Source organism: Lepisosteus platostomus, chromosome 27 (assembly GCF_059453375.1).
Source record: "Lepisosteus platostomus isolate fLepPlt1 chromosome 27, fLepPlt1.hap1, whole genome shotgun sequence".
Lineage (NCBI taxonomy): Eukaryota > Metazoa > Chordata > Actinopteri > Semionotiformes > Lepisosteidae > Lepisosteus > Lepisosteus platostomus.
In genome coordinates, this window is record NC_142637.1 from 3,582,170 (window position 1) to 3,602,757 (window position 20,588).

Sequence of the window (20,588 nt, forward strand, 5' to 3'; positions counted from 1 at the left end):
CTGACATGTCACTCTTAAACCAAAGCACGAGCACTTGGAGCATGTGGGGTGGGATCAATTTAGCAGATTAATTGACTTAATCACAAAAATGGTAGCTTGTAGGATGTTGTATTTTCATTTGGAATAATCATAAAATTGCTTGATTTAACAAACTCTGCATTTCCATCCATATGTAAGCCAGCAGACATATCACCCTGAAGCTCACAGCTGGCAACCCACTAAAGCTCAGCAGCTGTGAGTCTGGTCAGTACCTGGATAGGAGACCTCCTGGGAAAGCCAAGGTTGCTGCTGGAAGAGATGTTAGTGGGGCCAGTAGGGGGCACTCACCCTGCGGTCTGTGTGGGTCCTAATGCCCCAGTTTGGGGACACTATACTGTAAAAAGGTGCTGACCTTCGGATGAGACATAGACAGAGGTCCTGACTCGGTGGTCATTAAAAATCCCAGTGTGTTCCCTGGGATAAAAAAAAGGCTCACTGGGTTGTGGTTCTAGGGGAATACTCGGCTCAGCCAGTGAGGAGCACCCTGAAAATCCCTTATCTGAACACACTCGTCAAACAGATCTTGCATGCTTGCAGCAAGGAATGCACGTTCTCCAAACTCTCCATAGAGTCTCAGTCACTGCTGCAACAGAACACAAATTAAATCATGCACTGCTGGGAAAGGACTGACATCCAGTACTGCCTATACACTGCTGCTATCAATTAGATCTGGAGCTACATGTGCATCTTCTGAGAATTCCATCAGCCATTGGAGACCCGCTCATAGCTATGCACTTGCAAAAGGAATCTCCCATACAGACTCTTAGCTGTACTGATAGTTGTCATTCACCTGTCATGCACTGAGATATTTATAAGCATAATCTGGGCCCACATAATCTGTTACAGAAAATAGAACCGGGAGTGATTCACTCACAAACTAGGGCAAAAAAAGATAGTGGGCTTGATAAGAAACGGATTAAAAAATTTGACACAGCTGACGCTACATCTACATCTACAGCTGGAACGTTCTGCTTCTATCGATGAGCTGGGGGCAAACAGGCGCCTTTGGCTGTAGCTATCAAACGTTACACCTCGCTTCTGCAGAAAACAAAACTGAAGTAGTATGTAAGAAGCGTGGAGCCGTACAAATAATCCCCCATCTGTTTTTTTTATTTGCATTACTGTAGTATTATTGTGTTATAGGTGAAACTGAATTTGGTGCCAAACACTTTGCCAATATGGCCCGTATCTGCTAACTTTAAACTCCTCACCTCGGAACAATGATTTGGAACATTAGGCAGAGATGATCAGTCCACAGCATCAAATGCTTCTCATTGTATTCTGTCAAGATGGTAGGATATTTCTGGGACTAGGAGGCCTGTATAGAAAGCCAGGCTGCTGCTGTTTTGATGCTATGCCAGTAAGTGAAATTTCCAGTTCAATATCCCAGGACAGAACACTACGCTGTAGGAGATGCCATTCCTCAGATGAGATGTTAGACCAAGATCCCAACCATTTGGTCATTAACAGTCCCATGGTTTGTAATTCCAGTCTGGGCTTGGACAATCTGGCCCCCCTAAAGGCCCATGAAGCAATTTCTCACTTCACTACGAGACCAGTTGTGTAGCGAGGCTGCTGGCCCAGAATGGCCACCACATCACCCTGCGGCACAGAGCCTGATGGTGGATGAAGTGGGAGTCATTTTTATCTGCCTTGTAGCAAAATCTGTATTAAGATTAGTGTTTCTAAACCTTTTATATGGGACCAGGTTTCACTTTTCATTTGGCATTCAAAGATCTGTAGATAAGAAATCGATAAACTCTTACTCTTACCGCAAGCATTTAAATAGTTTTTCTTGTCCCACGTCTCCTGTGCCAAAGAAGTAGTTAAGATAATTTCATCTGGCAAGCTATAAAAGGAGATAAGGTACTTGCTTGAAATATTTCCCCAAAAGAAATGAGGTGTGAACTTGGCTTTATGTGCATGCTGCCTTGTGCCACCGGGGAAAGGCAGAGATGGAGGAGGATAAGGGAAGAAGCAAACGGATTGAAGATCTTACAAGCGAGAGACGGTCATACCGTGCGTGTTTTTTTTAAATTTCATCCTGTAAAGGCATACCAGGAAACTCCAGACACTTTTTCACAAAGATTACTGCACAGACATTTGAAATGCCTCCGCCAGGACCCAGAGGCAGCTCCTGGTTGCTCAACAGCTGCTGCAAAGCCTGAGATCTTCCTGTTTGCCGGAAAGCCCACGCAATGAGAGCTGGCCGAAGGATGCAATCTCAAAAGCAGCGCCGCTCAAGGAGATGACAGAATCCACCTAGTGTTTTCAACTGCAGAAGCCAGCAACATGTTATTTTCTTCTATGAATATGTGGTGGTCTCCAAGTATATCTTGTGATATAATTGACATATGCAACAAAAGCATAAGAACATTATATATTATTATCCTATCAATGGAAAAAATTAAAGCTACCGGCATCATTAAAATGGAATATATTATCCATTTGGGACCAGATGTTTAGTCACTACTTGACAGTATTGTATATACAGTGTGTAAGTTTAGTGTGTATACAGATTTTACAGCTCTCATTAATGTTCCCAGAGTCCTAATGCTCTCCATCTGTTGAGCAAATATAAACGTAACTGTTACAGAATCGATAAAGCAATGCTTTATAATTGGCCCATCTGCATTTTGCAACTATTTAAAATTCCACACTCAGCACTCGCTGCTGTGGAAGAATCTGTTTTTGTTTTTTTCCCTTCCAGTCTGGCAGGAATGCTGCTTTTGGAAGGTGGATGGCATATGTCCCAGAACAAAAACTGGCAAACAGGTCACTGTAGATGATAAAAGTAAAAAGTCTATACTTCATCCTAAAGGCTCATCAGGCCAGAGTTTCAGACAGATTCTGTAGAATTAAGTGGGCTGACAGTATGTGCATCACCTCTGGATGCGATACCAGTCCATCATTGTTTCCATCCAACAATGTTTGCACCAGTTTCTGCAGCTGGGTGTACTTGGAGCACCTGGGTATAGCATCTCGATCAAGGCTGCAACAACAGCAGCCACAGCTGGGCCTTGATCCCACAACATGCATGATGAGAGCCTGGAACATTAACCACCATCTCTAGTCTGCTCCATTGAGATGGCAGATTTCACCCTTTAACTCTGGGATCAGACTGCTTCTTGAAACTCATGCTAAAGCTAAAGATTGGCAGGATAGTGATGAACATAGAGGGCGGTGCATGGATAGTTAGGCACATTTTGAATTGGGATGTTACCTAAGGAGTCATTAACTACAGAAATGCCAAGATTCGAGTACTGTCTTGTCTCTGTGTTCCTGCACATATAATTCTTTAGTTTAACTAACTGTTTACTAAGATCATACTTCTCAAACAGGTCAACTGTATCATATCCAGAAGACTTATGTAAAAGCCACAACTCTTTTTCAAGTATGTAAGAAATATAAATTTAAATAAATCTACTGTGCTTGACAGTTCTTTAAGACTACCTGATTTACTTCTGCTCAATTAAGCCAAAGAAAAATGTAAAGAACCAGATTAAAATATGTCTTTCACCATTCCAGCAAGTAAGCCTTACTAGAGCGCTATAAAGTAAAATTCATCAGCCCTATTATAGGCAGATCACTAACACTCTTATAACCCAGGGTGCAAATCTAGGAGGATCCAGAAGAGAAGCTGGGTTAAATGGCTACTGAGATTCAACGCTTAACACTTTTCCAGATCATCTGTCAAAAATTAAGACTTGGTCAGTTCATGCAAAAAGAATATGCTGAACAGCTCATTTTCTTAATTTTAATATAAATTGGTGGCTTGACAAGGTTGAAGGAAGGAGGGGAAAGACATAATTCCTGAAAGGCATGCTGACTTAGTGGGTTTCCCATGCCAAAACTATTTCACGCCAGCGAAGGTTGAGATAAAATGGCTTACGCAACAGACGATTTATCTTTTTTAATTTAATGTAAATGTAAATCAAATGGTGGGTAACTTCTATATTTTAACACCTGCCAATTAATATGTATTGCACTGCGTCTGAGAATCCGAGGTGGAAAAAGAAAAACTGCAGTAACATCTGTAGGGAAAAGAAGATTCCGAATGGGCTCAAAGATGACCTTGCCCCCCACCCATGACATTGCTGAAAGGTTGGAGTGTGGCAGCCAGGTATCGAGGACACTGCAGACAGTCCATAACACCACAAACTGGATGCAGCACACACAGCTCAGTCAAAATCACCAGCAGTATAGCTCGTTCACAACCAGCCTCACAAAATAATCATGTTGTGCTGCAAATCCTGTTGACAGCTTTTACATGATTGGTGGCTGTTAACAACCTGTGAATATATATTTAAAAACATGCTGCCCTCAATACAAATCACATAACAGCAATGCAACAGGCACAGAGCCTGCAGAGATCAATGCCATTTGTTTGTCCTGCTATCCGCGTCATGCTGTACATAATGTACATAAACAAGGAATTAAGAACCTATAAGCGACAGTGCTATGATAAGCAAAAGGACGAGGAGAATTAATGTTCATCAGCACCCTTGTTGGGTTTTAAATTGACGCTGGTGGCCAGCGATTACTCTTCCGTTCATTCATTACTGAACTCCGAATACAAATTCTAAATAACCTTGCGACATTCTCATAAAGCAATAAACATAAATACTTCAAAACTATCCTTAATCTGCCTAAACGTGTTCAGTCGCTCCATAAAGCTAAAAACTGTTCTAGGCTAGAAGGTATTGCATGCATTGTAAAAATGCTTCTAAAGTATTTATTTTGCCACCTAATTTACATGATTATTCTATTGTGGGTGTTTTCGTTACAATTCATTAGTAATATTTTTAAGCCAATTACCAGACCAAAATGGTATCATCATCTTTAATAGGGTCCTGGTCTGGCATCTGATCTGACGTACAGAGTTGGCTACGTGACTTGCTGAGGGAATTGATCATACAGTAGGTCAGTGGCAAACCAGTTAGTCTAATTTCTACGGAAAGACCCACTCTTCTCATTTGTAGGGTTGAATAAGATTTCCGATGCCTGATTCTGAAGAAGCATGAAACATCCATACAGCCACAGTGGAGTTAATTCTGCTCCCTCTCCCTTACCTCCACAAGAAGCAGACAGTGCACCTGAACAGTGCTCTCATCATGCTTTTACGAGGGTAGAAAATGTCCCAGTTTTTAAAACACATTTATATTACAGCAGAATGAGACTTCGAGACTCACAATCCAACCAGAGAAGTCACTTTGCAAGCAAAAGTAGAACACAAGTTGGGATGCTGAGAAATAATTTGGCATTCATTGTGCAAAAGAAGCCCTGCATCACATCCTGGTGTTTGTGTGCAAGAAAGCACTGGGGAATTGAATGATGCCCGTGTCTTTTTGTGAAAAATTGCAATTTCAGTGATGTACAGCTTACAGAAAAATGGACATCCATTAATATATTATATTCAAGCAATCTAAGTGACAGGGTGCCCATTGCACATAAATATAATTCCTCAAGTCAAACATCAATAAATAGACTAAATGGTTGCATTATAAATAATGAAAGAATCAAGCACAAAGGAGATAGAGGCAATGTTGTGCCTAATGTGAAGCGCTATGAACTTCCCTTTAATCTCAATAAGGCTAATAGAAAGGAAATCTGATCTCATTTCTTCCTCCTTGTCTATCTTTATTAGGAGGCCCTGAGGAGGCTGCAGGTGGCAGGGAAAGGGGGGGTGATAGTGGTGGTTACATTTGCAGTATCCAAAAAATGTCATTTAAATTACATTCAGGGGGATAGAATTCAGTAACAGAAGCAAAGTTTATCGCATCTATTCATTCCAGGATATCAGACGCATAATGGGAGGGAATAAAATTCAGGATGTACCTCTGTCACAGCCCCAGTGTGCTTGGGGTTGAGCCTTGATAAGTGCGCCATTTGAGAGTCGAGTGGAGGCTAAGTGCATCGGACACATAGTATATTTATTCCTTGTTTTGGGTAATGCGGGCTGGCTGATTATCTCCCACTCAATTACAGATATCGATTCCACTTTTACTGCCACCCCAGAAGCAGCCCTCCCAGGACTCGCATTACACTAATGGCCCGTCCCTGCAGAGGCAGGCTCGTAAATCCCACAGCTGCCGAGCTGCTCTGAAGAGGAGAGCCAAGGGCTGCCCTGGCCCAGCCCTGCAGAGACAGCGCCATTTCAGGACTGTCAGAGGGTGGCAGGGGGGCAAAAAGAAAGAGCCCCTTTATCAACCAGCTGGCCATTTTTTTTTCCCAATATCCACCAAAAGTGGCATAGACACATAGAGCACAGAAATTTTCAAGATAAGCATTCCCACTGGAAAGGCGGAAAAACTCCCATTTTTATCAGATCTAAAATAGTCTTTAGGACTCCTGATTTCCCAGCTTCCCTTGAATCAGTGCCGATTTCCAGCGTGGACATGACTTAAAGGTCACAGGGATCAACACTGCTACGTGATTTGAAAAGGGGGACCTTGAAACGGAACCAGAGTTTAAAAACAGGGACAGACGCCAATTCTGATTCCGAATTCAGACTAATTAATTCTGAATTCCCCTTAATGCTCATCAGTCTCACCAGGTTCCTTCAGTTTAACATTGTGCGATCAGTGCATCGAGATGGGACACCGTTCTAAAACGGGCAGAACCCCAATGCATTTACTTCAAGTTGGAGAATAAATTCATAATGATCAGTATCTTGTGTAAATATCCAATAGTCTCCAACTCGCGTGTGTATTAAACTCTCCAAAAGGATAACTGACAAACCAAGCCCATCAAGCTCCCTTCCCCTGTGCACTGAGTGATCGCCACTGATCTCCATGCGTGAAACTTCCCAGTATCTCGTGGATTAGCCAAACTGAGCCACTGAGTATTACACACTGCCCAAGAGGGATCCAACTGGAACATTAACCAGTCAGGCATAAACCGAGCAATGACTCAGAAAGGGCCTACACTGTTGTGGAGAAATTCCCAGAGCTCCCAGCTATATGCCACACTGACAGCCTGCATCATGTCCTTAATAGATTGTAACAAGGTCTGGCAACTAAAGCGCAACTGATAATTCCTGTCCTACCAGTGTGCTCTAGACCCAGACCCTCTGACATCACACTCCAACATACAAGCAGATCCTGCCCAGCTTGTTACTAATTTTTTTTCCTTCTGGCAAAAAAATTATCTCGGTGAAAATCACCTCGTTGCCGGCACCCACACTAAAAACGAGAGGACAAGTTATTTTTATTCCATGGACTCAACAGACCAGTAGCAAAAATGAAATACTGCAAAATCAGTCCGATCAGTTCTAGGTCTTAGACAGACATTCTCAAAATCCAGTCAGTTGCAACAGATTAGGACTCCAAATCCAGATTTTGCCTGTGGACATTTTCATTTTTAAAGTAACCATATGAGTTATGTAGGTTTGAAGGTATTCTGAGTCTTATTTAAAAGTGACTTGGCCCTGTACTATTGTATTCATCTGTGTTTGCAACCCACTCAATCCAAAGTGAACACAGATTTAGCGCGACGGGCAGAACGCAGGAACTGATGCTCAGACACGAACTGTGCCAGCATGGGGCTCAGCTTCACTGGTGTGTGACTGGCCTCTGTCAGAACGAGACGGAGTTTAATCTGTTTCTAGCCCAATGGCACTTCTAATTCCTGCTATTCCCCAGCTTCTGTAGTTAAGCACAGGACAAACACAGGATCCAGAAATCTCTAGACAGCCGTGTTTTTGTGCGTGTGTGAGGTTTGTTTCATCTCAACCCCTGAGCTACGGATACCAGTCGCACTCTGCAGTAACTGCTACTCTGACTTCCCAGAGATCTGGAGGGGATTCTAGCCACATGTCCATTATCAAGTGAAAGCAATGGGAGAAAGTTAGACCTATGAAGAGAGAACATTAGTTTTGGATTTTGAAACATGCAGTACATCGTCACAAACCGAGACACATGTTGTACGTTTTTTAAGATTTAAGCCCAAACAGACCCTTCTGAATGTTTTCTTTGGTTAAACTGCACGGTACTGCCTATAATTTAAATGCACATGCACTTTGCTTTGACATTGGTTTCCAATACACTACATGATGCATTGCATTAACCTGTGCTCCCCGTTCTTGACTACACACTGCCTTTACTACTTTAGTTTACTCTTTTTTAGGATGGTACTTCATAAAACATCACACTGTATAAGGACAGTAAGTGGAAATCTGCAATACGTGTCTCTTGTGCTCCCATGGACAACTGTAACAGAGAAAACTTTTACAAATCTAGAGTGGAATACCTAATGCACCTGCAGAATCTTTGAACTAAACATTTGCAGAGCTTATCCTCAAAGGAAATGTCTTTTCTCTTCCTTACTTTAATAGCAGTGAGATCCAAGATCAAGTCAACAGAAGATGGCTCCTTCTTAGTTCCAATTAGCACTATTCGTAAAGGGGCTGGCAAGGTGACATAATGCCATTTGCAGTACACAATGCTGTTACACTGTAGTGTAAAACTGGTAGGCAGGCCGGCATCAACCACCTATCTGAAATAAATGCACAAGGAGGCTGGGCAGAAAGTGGACTCCAATTTGGAGTGCTAATCCTCGTTTGTGTGTCAGGTGTCACCAAGGACCAGGAGTTAATTAATCCAACTTTGTTAATTACTGCACAGGCTGTCTGTGGAAGGGGAAACTGTAAAGAAGAAACCGGCATCCCTCTCTCCTGCACTAAGAACCCAAGTCACGTTCTTCTCTGTGTGCCAAGATTCATGTGATTGAAACAGACGTCCCCTCCCTCAGCCCATCGCAATAAGGCTGTAATAAAGTTAATTGTGGTAATTATAATTGGAGAGCTCCTTCTGTCCAGAACAGAGTATGCAGACACTGTTTCACACTGCAGCTCTGCACGCAAGGTGAGGGGGGGGGGTGGGGGGGCAGCAGTTTAAGCATTTAGAAACTTGTATGAAGGATGGTGCATTTTCATGTACAGCTCAGAAGTATTGCCAGCTAAAAAATACATGAGCACTTGACTCATTTCCTTCTCCTTAGTGAAATAGTGTACTATTGATCCGACTGCCAAAACTCATGACATGACTGATAATATGAGCAGAAGCTTTTCTCCCCCAATATTTAGGACATATTATATAGCAGGAGTCTGTGGTAATAACGTAGAAGACTGTAAAGGGTCCAGGATTGTGCCAAAAGATAAACCTGTGCCTTCAGATTTTATTCTAATGATGTGATTATATAACACTATAGCGGTTTTACAGAGATCACAGTAGAAAACTGAAAGAAGCACCCTTCAAAAAAATGCATCAATTTTTGTTCCCATAGTTCTCCCCCCACCTGTGGTTTAAACATAACATTTCTACAGGATCTGCATCAAGATCTATGATCACTTGGATGAGCTGCCATGTGTGCCCCCCCTCAGTTGTTACTTTGCAGTAGGTCTTGTAATGTCTTACCAAATATTGCCCAAACGTCTCCATACAAAGTAGATTCCATTAGAAAAGGTCGACAGAATCCGTCAGTTGATACAGATGCTTTAAAAAAAAGTGTAAAACTGGTCAAAAGGTTATTGATTACAAAGAATTAAGCAAGTCGTCAAGGGCTGTGACAGCTCTCCTGTAAATGCTGTCATGATCTCAAATGCAATTGACTGTCCCCGTGATCTTGCTTTTAGTAATGTGGCCAAAGTTATTTCATCGACTAGAGTTGACATGTCCTGGAACACTAAAGAGTAGAATATCCATGCCACTATGCCTCATGTAAATTTACATCTTCTTTCTTTATATTTCCTCTAATATGGTTTTAAACCTTTTTGATTTTCCATGCAATAGCACTGGTTAGCTACTGTCAAGCTACAAGGCTTTAATAAAGATGGGAAACAGTCTGGAAGATTAAGGATTGGGGTCTGTGTAACTGGGTTTAATTGCCTTTATTCCATGCTGCCCGCAGACACTGTACCCTCCCTCCCTCTTTATTACAGGGGCTCTGGGGGCTAAAAGGCAATCAGAGAGTCACAGGCTTCAATGCAGTGATCCCTAGGCTTCAGACCAGCTGCCCACAGTGAGACGTGCCTGCCTGATGGCTCAATTATCATTGTGGCTGACCTTGCGCTCAGTTCCCCATCCAAACAGCCAGCACTGAGGTCTTTGAGGACCTCACATTGATCAGCGAGATGTAGTGGACTGAAAGGAGTAAATTACTGACCAATCTCTGCCAGAGACGGGATGAGACAGCCAATTAAATTTTAGGTCACAGACAGGCATGCCTCATTATGAAATTTGCCACCAAGCACAGCATGGCTGCACAATATGTTTATTCAGGTGGTGTCCAAGAGGAGTTTAGCACATCGCTGGCTAAATAAGCACTTATAAGTGAAGAACACCTGCAAGACACTTTATTGATTATTCTGCAGATTGTATGAAGGAAAATAAAAGGTCGATTCACCTGGTGAGAAAGCCAAATGCACAGACCAAAGCCAAAGGATTTTGAGGCACACAGTCTTACTTGAATACACTGAACATTCAGACCCAGTCCTGAAAACACTAAATACGGTCACTGATAACTGTAACTGTAATAACTGTAAGTAGTGACAAACTATATTTTGTTTTTCCCCCTATATATGTATAGAGATTTCACCCGGGCTGTCTACCAGCTAATATCCTTGCTGTATGGCCATCAAGATCATATCAAATTATTCAGCAAGCAACAAATGAAGAGCTAGTGAGCGCTCTAGAGCGGGGTGCTATTTCAGGGGTTCCCCTGCCCCCTCCCCCCCCCCCTTTGAGAAGCCTGTACTGGTATGAAGAGCATTAAGCCCTGCTGCTCGAGAGAGATAAAGCCATAAAAAAACAACCTTCCCTCTAAGTCAGTGGCAGCCAGAAAGTCCGCATCCCTCCCTCCCTCCCTTTATCACAATGACAGCTTCTGTCCAGAAGGGAAGCGAGCTTGCCTCACCAAGCACGGGCCGAGGGCACAGCGGGCGCCCTGATCCCACTTGCCCACCTCCAGTTGGCCCTCCGTCCACACGCAGCCCGGGGGAAACGGGCCGGGCGGGGAGCCACAGACACAGCCAGGCAATTCTGGATTATACTGACTCTTCGTGACCAGGCCTGCTCATTGAGCACGTGCTTGGACTGACGTTGGCCATAAAGGGCAGGAAACAGAGGCGTGGCACCCAAGGGAAGCTCATCACAGGAGGAGCAGTTACTCAAGAAAAGCCCTTAAAGCAGGAACTGCTTCAGAACACTGGGGTTCTCTGCACTGCAACTTACAAATTGAAGGATCTGGCCATTTTGAAGCTGGAGAAATTTCGTGATGTTGGAAGAATATGAAAGCCCCCCACCCTCCAGACCAGGTGCAACAGTGAACCAATTTTTTTTGCAGTACAGCAAAGGTAGCCGGAGGACTGTCTCGTTGTTTTTTTTTTAAATCCAGAGCAGTGGGAACTCAATTTGTCAATGCAACTACTACAGCGCGCAGAAAGAGAGCTAGAGGAAACAGAAAAGGGAAAACTAGACATTTCGCTGCATAAAAAAAACAGCTGTGAATTTGTTTACTTGTCTAATTTATTTATTTACCTGTCTACATGTTTGCCCATCCGTGAAACAATGTAATGCACAGATGAGTGGTGCTAAAATCCTTGCTGGCTGCACGTATTAGGATGCTAACACACATTTTATATTGCTTCATTTTTTCTCTTTGTTTTTCATTGCAAAACGTAACAAAACCCTCTTGAAATTAAGATTCCCAACTGCAAACAATATCATTAAGTCTGGTAAATCCTGGCAAAGGCCATAGCAAGCCAGAAGCCATTGCATAATCACAGGGTGGAAGGTGGGCCTGAGATCCTTTGAGTGCTCTCTCCCTGGAGGGAATGCCAATCAACCACAAATTAATTATATTATTAATAATTAAATAGACCCACTCTAGAGAGAATGCCTTTCAGAAGCAGGAAAAAAATGGAACACTTGGAGAACACCAACACAAGCTAACACAAGCACTAACACAGACACCAGAGGCCAGAATCCAGTCCAAGACCCTGGAACTGTGAAACAGTAGAAATACCAGCAACACCCCCGTGTCACTGAATAAGAGGCTGACTTTTCCAGCTAAATAAATCCACAAAAAAGCAGTGACATGACAAAGGGAATGGGATGTTCCTCCTGAAATCAGGTGAGGTAAAGGCAAGAATCCCAAAAGTTGATCACCTTTCCAAATCCTTTCTTAAAAAAAGCCAAGTCTTTCTGCATATGGATGAACTACTAATAGAAAAGACTGTTGTGTAACCCGCATGTTCTGCAAAAAGATATTTAACAACCCCTTCACAAAAGGATTGCTCTACGGTGGATAATGGGGCTAACTTAAGGTTCCTCTGTGTGAATCAACAAGTAAAGGCCAGCAAACCTCCAAAAATAAAATAACACCTATCACTTCATACAGTGCCTTGCAAAAGTATTGAGCCCCTTGACCAATTCTCTCATTTTACTGAATTACATTGAAATTTTGTTCTCTGCGATATTTTTATTTCTAAGTACTGAAACTCAAAATGAATTATTTTAATGTGACACTGTTCTATGTTAGAAAACATTCTTAAGAAAAACAAAAAACTGAACTATGCGGTTTGCATAAGTATTCAATCCCTGTGTTGCAGAAGCTCTGTGTTTACACAGGTGAAAAACAACTGCCTTACAATTGGCCTCCACCTGTAAATCATTAAAATAACTGCCACAAGGACTCTAGTGCCTAGATGAAGACGTTTCTCTCCCATACCCTCTGTAATAAAAGGAGTATAAAGGCTCGGATTTCTAGATTCAGAGACAGTTTCTTCCCACAAGCTGTCAGATTATTGAACTCTTCCCCTACCGCTGGCTCACACTGATGTTATTTTTCTCTTCTCACACTACCCGTCTCACTTTTTGTTTTAGGTTGTATGTTATTTAATTTGCTTCTGCTGTTCTGTGTTGATTTTTATAGTGATTCCTTCATGTCTTTATTATTGGAGCACACATGCAAATAAGCATTTCACTGCACGCGTGCATTTGTCTAATAAGCCGAACTGAAGGATGGCAGTGGTAGAGGACAGGGGAAAGTACAAGATGTTTGGGAGTGCTGTGGCCTACCTTTGTGGTTGAGGGTTCTGAGACTCTGCTTGCTCTGAATGTCCCACAGTCTCACCGTCTCGTCATGGGAGCCAGAAAGCAGCAGTGTGCCATCCATAGACACCGAGAGGCAAGTCACCAGGTTCCTGGGCCGCAGGGAGGACAAGGAGGAGATGAGAGGCACAATAAATTGCGTGCACATCATAAACCACTCTCAAGAACATAAGAATGGTTACAAGTGAGAAGACCCCATTTGGCAGCTAGTAGCTCACTGATCCAAGGATCTCATTTTTTCCGGTTTTAAAAGCTACTGGCTTCAATAAGACGGTTATAGCATGCTCCAGACTCCCACAACTCAAATCTGAAATCTGAGAAAATTCTCCTGCACCACAATCCGATAAGGGCCATTGATCACAAATGGCTTCCAAAGACAATCATCTGGCGCGATGCACAGTGAGCATGTTCATAACAAAAATGAAAATGTCATTTCCAGGACAACTGGAATTGTGCACCAAATGTCTTCTGAATCTTTCCAGACCTGAGTGCCTGCGAGATTGGCCTTGCTTATCTCTGTCTCTAGGTAACACCATGTGGCTTCTACATCTTTAAGGTCTTTCAAGATTGTTAAGGCTCCAGCTAACACCTCAGTTTCTAAATATCTTTAGAGGTTTATCGGGAGACTGTTTTGAAGTGTTTTCTACCTGGAAAAAGGTTAATGCACAAAAATGAAAAGAGCTCAACTTTCTACACAGTCTTCAGTGCCTGTCACAACCAAGTGAAGTTAACAGGGATTTTGTCTGGATATGTTATCCCTGTGAAACAGTCACCATAAGCAATGCATTAACTGTCAGCTCCTTTTGCTGCAATCAGTCCTGCTATAAGCCTGAGGTAAAGGAATGGCTGACAATGTACCTGTGTCCTTTGAAAACTTGATTCCCCTCAGAGTCAGGCTGAAAAGCCTTGTCTCTACTGAGATTCTGCAAAACAAGCACAAAAAAAGTGTGAAAGAAACAAAATCTCCCAACAGCCAAGTAAATACAGATGAAAAAAAAAAGATAACTAACTCCAATAACACTTAGTTTATTTAAACCCTGTACATTTTGATAACTATTTCCTGAGAATACATAATTAGGCATGACAAGACAACTTAAAATTTTACAAAAGCCTAGAAAACACAAAGATTTCTTTAGCTTCTAAATACCAACCAAGTGTTATTTGAGGACAGGGGGAAAAGCACTTCTAAGTTTCAACCAGGCACATGAGACGCTGAAGTAGGCAAAAAAGGGTTTTAAAGTTAAAAGCAGTAGTTTGGAATAGCACCAACCCAGATTAAATATTATTTGATAACAAATGCACTAAAATGAAATGACTGCAAGGAAAGGAAGAAAAGCTGAATTAATACAGCAATGAAAAAAAAATCTGCTGTATTAGCTTGTCATAATATTAAACAGCAAATCCTTCTAGGGCCAGAAAAACATTTAGCAAAGAAACTGTCCTTTTAAGGATGTCTTGACTGGATTACTTTTTTAACTGAAAGCCTCGAAGACAATCGGTCTCCATCTGTCAGCAGAAAGCAATGGAATATTGCTTCCAACACTTTCTCCATAACATTCCCGATAAACCGACAACTGCAGCGAATTGTGTCAGGCAACAATATTCCATACTTTAAAAACTATTCCCTGCTGCATGCTGTTGGAATTCACTGAAAAAATGCCTAATATATAATAAGTATACATATATACAGTAAGTACAATAAGTGCTAAGCCAATCTTTAGCATATGTACTTGCAGTGCCTTGCAAAAGTATCCACTGCCCATTTTGTTGAAGCATATATTTCAAGTTACTCAATGTATTCACCCCATTTGCTATAATAAACTTAAATTAAGTCAGGTGCATAAAATTACTTTGATGAGCCAGAGGCCATTCAGGTAACGTATGATGGCCCAACCATGAACTGGTCTTGACAGTCGTGGATGACGCTCAGATTCACCTGCACACTAAACCCAATTCTGTTTCAGGTTCTGCACTTTATTCTATGTCTCATCCTAAGATATGGTACACGAGTATCTTATGATAGACAGCTGCTGGACTGAGGTTACAGGACTCACTTAACTGTGCTCCTAACAGTAGATCCTTACTCTTCCTAACTGACACTGAAATGTTGCTACATGTTTATGAAGATCAGAATACTGTAACAACTTGTTGGAGTTTCTAGTTAAGAAACTTGGGTATGTCTAATTCAGGTACTGAATATAACTACTCTGTCTCAACACTTAACTCTTGTTCTGTGTATATTGCTTTGAATACGTATGCATTTTAAAGACTGGCACTGATCTGTTGAGTTCTAGGTTTCGTTAAGGACATTATGAATGAGTATAGTCCAACACTTAATCTATGATCGACTGATTCAGGTCGTCGTATTCTACCTAAGACCTAAGGCTCAACTCAACAGGTAACAGAGCCTTCATTTGTGAAGCTCCATTATTCCATTATTCTTGTTATTCAAATCCAGTAGACTCAGCTACCAGGGATATTCTACAACTCACTTAAAAAACTATATTTTTCCCCTAGGTTTTAACACAGAATTGTACCCTACTCTGGTTATATATATTTATTGTTTGATTTTCTAGATCTCCATGTGTGTACTATTGTATAGAACTCTGAGGTTTTTGTTTGGAAGTACCTATAAATAGCATGCGTTATTATTTTATTATACACTAATCCAACAGCCCATTCATAAGCCTTTCAGGAAATGAGAGACCGTCACGGTTGTAAATAATTCCATTAAAAGGTGTTCATAAAAGTCATGTGAATTTGCCCTTAATCCTCCTTTAAAGACACACAGAAAGTGCAGGACTAAAATAAATGAGAACATTTAAATAAGAACTGAATTTGCATGACATTCTAAACATCAGTTAGACAATATGGGAAACTGAAGCAGACATTTAACTTCTCTGTGAATGTTAAATGCATCATTAAATAACAAATCTTACAACAATTTTACATTTTTTTTACATCCACCAAAATAGGATTTCGGTCCCCACTTCTGAAGACAAAAGTAAACTTGTTCATTTACATGAGTTCTGTTTCCACTGGGAGGGATTATATTTATAATTAACTTAAGAGGATTTGCAGAATTTAGTTTCTCTTTGACATGATAGAATGTTTTGTGTTGATCAATGGCAAAAAAAACAACAACAACTAAATACATCATGATTCCATGTTGTAACACGATACAATGTGAAACGTCCAGGAGGGGAGGGGAGGTGAATACCTTCGATGGCCACTGTATGAGTCAACAGAGATGCCAGAACATCTGCATTTGAGTCCCTTTAATCTTCCAGTGCCTGGTTTCTATTATGTTCCCGCTTCACTCAAAAGGCAATGAGGGAGCGGAGCAGAATAAAAATGTTGTTTTGGCCGTTTCTCTTGCTCTCAGGTGTCAGTATTCAGTGCATTTGCTCAAGTTCAAGAAAGGGTGAGGAATGACTCAGGCTTCCCTTTTGTTTCAGACTTGATTCCTTCACAGCAGCCAGCCCAAAGGGAGTGACTTGTTCTTGCTTCAGCTTCTGCAGAAATACCTTGGCAAATCGCTTGCTGCTGGGACACATTTGTGTGGCTTAATCGGATCTAGCACTCAGTGGCTTTACCGGATGGGGTTTGAAATGACTTTATCAGGACGACACAAACTCGGCTCGGAGGATTTGGAAGTAAAATTAAGGGAACTGGGCTCCCGTTCACTTAATCCGTCTTTTAACAGCAAGCTCCATCACAGCCAGGAAACAATGGTCACACACACTGTGGCTTTCCCAACAAAGCGGCTGCAATCCTTTTTCAAGAAGAGTGGCGAAACACAGACTAAATGAACCAAACAGCATATTAGACAGGGAGAATGACAAATTTAAACTCCTTTGGCAAGAAAAGGCCTGCTTCTTGCTTAATAAGAAGTTACCATTTTTTGGCCGCCAAGCATCTTGCAAAATGCAAGCTCCCACTCAGAAGAGCAGACGTTTGAGTCCTACTGGACGAGTCTAGACTTGATCACAGACCATCAGAGCAGTGCAGGCAGGACTCTCCAGGCTGTGGCCTATAATTGGCAAGCAGTCCTGTTGTTGGGTGGGCTTTAGCTGGCCAGAAAGTCTCTTTGACTTTTGGAACTTGTTGGGCACCTGAAAACTTGAGAGCCAGGTTGGGGAGAAACTCGCTACTCCTCTAGCTGGCTCTAATTGTCCTGTCAGACAGTGTAAAGCTCGCAATGGATCAAATGATGAGCAGCTCCAACAGTTATGTAGGCTGGAGGAGTAGGTCTTCTTTCCTGCTGTGTACAAGGACACATAACACTAGCAATTCCTTAGAGGTGGAGAATAGGTGGTATTTTTCATTTCAGCTATTAAAGGAGTTAAATCCAATCTTCACCCTCATTTATTACAATTAAAAAACACAAAATCAATGAAGTACCTTCCTACCTCTTCATTAAACAATGGTGTAAGTAGTGAATTATTACTTGGTTCAAGCAATTATTTTAAGGACTCCACCAGAGATTGTTTTGGAAATAAGAAAACCAGTGATAAATATTCAAAATCCGATATGCAGTTTTGACACAGCAGACGGGAGGTACAAGTTATGAAAGAATATGAACAGGCAGTGGAAGGCTTAAAGCAAAAAGCACATGCACTGTTCCCCAGTGATATCTCTTCAGCAATGATAAATAGATCTCATAGAGAAAGCCATTAGAATATTTAAAATCATTATCGGATAAACTTCATTAAAATCCCTGAAGTCATCAACGACTTCGTTCCTGTTAGACGTAGCGGTGTCTTTTTCCAAAAGTCTGCCTAATACAGACACCCACGCTTAATAAAGATGATCGATTGCTAACCAAACCAGGGGGACGTGATCTAACGAGGGAGGGGAAAAAAAAATTAATGACGTCAAATGAAAGCTAAACAAAGATGACAGGAACAGCTTTACAGCAGGAAAGAAAAAACATCGGAGCACAAGAGGAGACCGCTCAAGAGACAGGCGACTGGGGGGGATGGGGACGGGGGGCTACCGTGACGGCGCCCTACTCTGCTGCGCGTCACACGAGAGCCGAAGAAATCGTATCCCAGACAGGCAGGCGGTGATGGAGCAGAGAAGCTTGTCAGCTCTGCGGCAGGGACAGGGAGGAGGGGGGTCAGAGGGTCTGGTGTAAAACACTAGGCAGACAAGGTCCAGCACACCACCATTTATTAGTGCCACTTGGCATGCTGGTCATGTCTGCTCCCAGCTCCCAGCTGTACAGCCCGGCAGCCACTGACAGCCACTTCAGGATGCAAGGTTCGGCGCTGGATGTGGAGGTGGGATGTGGGGGGAGACACAACAGCAGTGGAGCAGATATGGTGACGTGAGGGAGGAAACTCAGGGGGAGGTTGGAGGAGATCTGAAAACACCCTCTGCTACGCATGATTTTCTCTCGAGTTGGAACTTGAGAGAAAATCGTTGAGACATAACTTCCAGTTTCCTTACAAAAGCCTCAGTGCGTCCAACCCGCGCGTCCATCATTACGGTTGGACATCTGAGCATTTAAAAAAAAAAAACTTAAATAATTGCTGTTTTTCTTTCCTGTTAAACTATTTTGTGCAACGCCGGCCTCCCCAGGCTCCCACCACCAAAACCACACAGCATCAGTCAATACTCCTCACCATTTCAAAGCTTTACATAACTGAGAAAACATCACCTGCCATTCTACGGACAGCTCTGGAGTTTTAAGGTTTGTGCAGAGAAATGTTTCTATGAATATGCACATGAACACAGGACAAACTTCCAGAGACAAGCCAAATTTAGAAGGCACAGTAACGGTTTGAGGATTTTAAGACGTCATGATGAAACATAATTAGCTCATTTACAACGGATCATTAGATTACAGTGTCCAGCAGGGACCTCACCCCTCTCTGAAGTGCATGAATTGAGTTCTTAGCAAACTAGTATAATTGTTATGTCTTCTGATGATTCTGAAAGGAAAGGTAAGCATATTCAGCCCTATAGAACATTAATCCTATTCAGTCACCACAAAACAAAACTTGTTGCTCACAAAAGTCCCTGCTTCCGCAGTTCAGTGGAATTGGAAACATTTGTATTTCAATGCAAAAAATAGACCATAAGAAGGAATCTGGTTCCTGCAAAAGACGGAAGAAGAACAGTTCCACAGGTTCCAGTTTTATTTTTAACATTTCTGTGATGCAAATGAACCCCAAGCACTCCGACAGCTACCTGCCCCATCGTTCTCAAACTAAGATACATCAATACCCCAACAGGGATGGGTAAACAAATACTTTGCAACCAGATCTGAAATTATTCAAGCTTGTGTCCACACAGGCTTTCCAGCATAGCACAACAAGGCAGAAACACAATGTGATCCCTGGTGATTCTCCCTAGCTGTCAGCCCAAACGCGGCCGAACCTACATTTGCATGCCAGCTAATGTTCTGCATTTACTTTCCTCTTTTTCTATACATCATTTTTGACATCCTGGACACTCCCTTGGATCCATATTGTAAAAGCAGTGTCCGGTGGGATGGGATGAGAGGAGAGCACAGAGTGAAAGTTAAATTAAAACGTACGAACAGGACACGGAAGCATTCACTTGGATCTTTGCTGTGCGAAGTGCTTTTGCGATATAAGTCTTGCCATAGAGACGAGAGAGCGAGAGCAAAGGGAAAAATCAAGTGAGAAAAATCACCATTTAAGGGAACAAAAAAGGGAAAGAAAATACTGAAAAGAAATGCAAATATCTTGACCTTTCTGGAGTTACTGATGGGTATACACTTTAATCCACATCCATCTAGCTCTAAAGACTGCACTATCCTATTTAAGGAACTGCAGAGACAAAGAGAAAAAATATGAAAGCTATGGATTTCTTAGACACACACCTAAGATGCTGATGTAAGGGGTATTCAGACATTTCAAAATTCCTTTATATATAGTATATATACTGTATACACTGTATTTCCTAATTAGAAAACCAGTCACCTAGAACTTGAGGCTACAAGTCATCAATCATTAACTAGCCCTCCCTGAAACCTGCTCATCACAGCTTGACACCAGAGAGATCTCTACAGGCCAGGACTTGAACTCAACTCAGGACATGAAGTTTGAACAAGCATGTTCAATAGCAGAGCAGAACCAGGTAAAAGTTAGATACTGTGGATTAAATGGTAACTATTGGGTAGCACAAGCTACGAAGGTTTTAAACAAATTTACTATGGAAATCACACACCGATCCTGTGGCACTGCATATATTCCAAAACACAAAATGAGACCTGGTAACACAGATGTGCATAAGTGCAAAAAAAAAGTGTCCTGCAGAGCCTGATGCAGATGGTCACTGAGTAGGCCAATATTTACACCACCTTGCATGAGTCCAGCGAGATGCAGTTTAATACAGTGAGCAAATATAGCAAAGCACACCCTACCATAAGCAAAAGTGAACCTGCTCTCCCAGTGACTTTCA

The 20,588-nt window shown here is 42.0% G+C and overlaps 1 protein-coding gene across 1 annotated transcript in view; it reads right to left on the reverse strand.

Annotated features, from left to right (window-relative positions):
* Nucleotides 1-20,588, reverse strand: part of wdr18 (WD repeat domain 18) — a 54,187-nt gene that overhangs the window by 9,336 nt on the left and 24,263 nt on the right. Inside the window, exons 6-7 of the mRNA XM_088621666.1 lie at nucleotides 14,010-14,074; nucleotides 13,119-13,243 (exon numbers count right to left, since the gene is read on the reverse strand). Of these exons, the coding sequence (XP_088477792.1) occupies nucleotides 13,119-13,243; nucleotides 14,010-14,074 (190 nt within the window). The remainder of the gene's footprint in view (nucleotides 1-13,118; nucleotides 13,244-14,009; nucleotides 14,075-20,588) is intronic.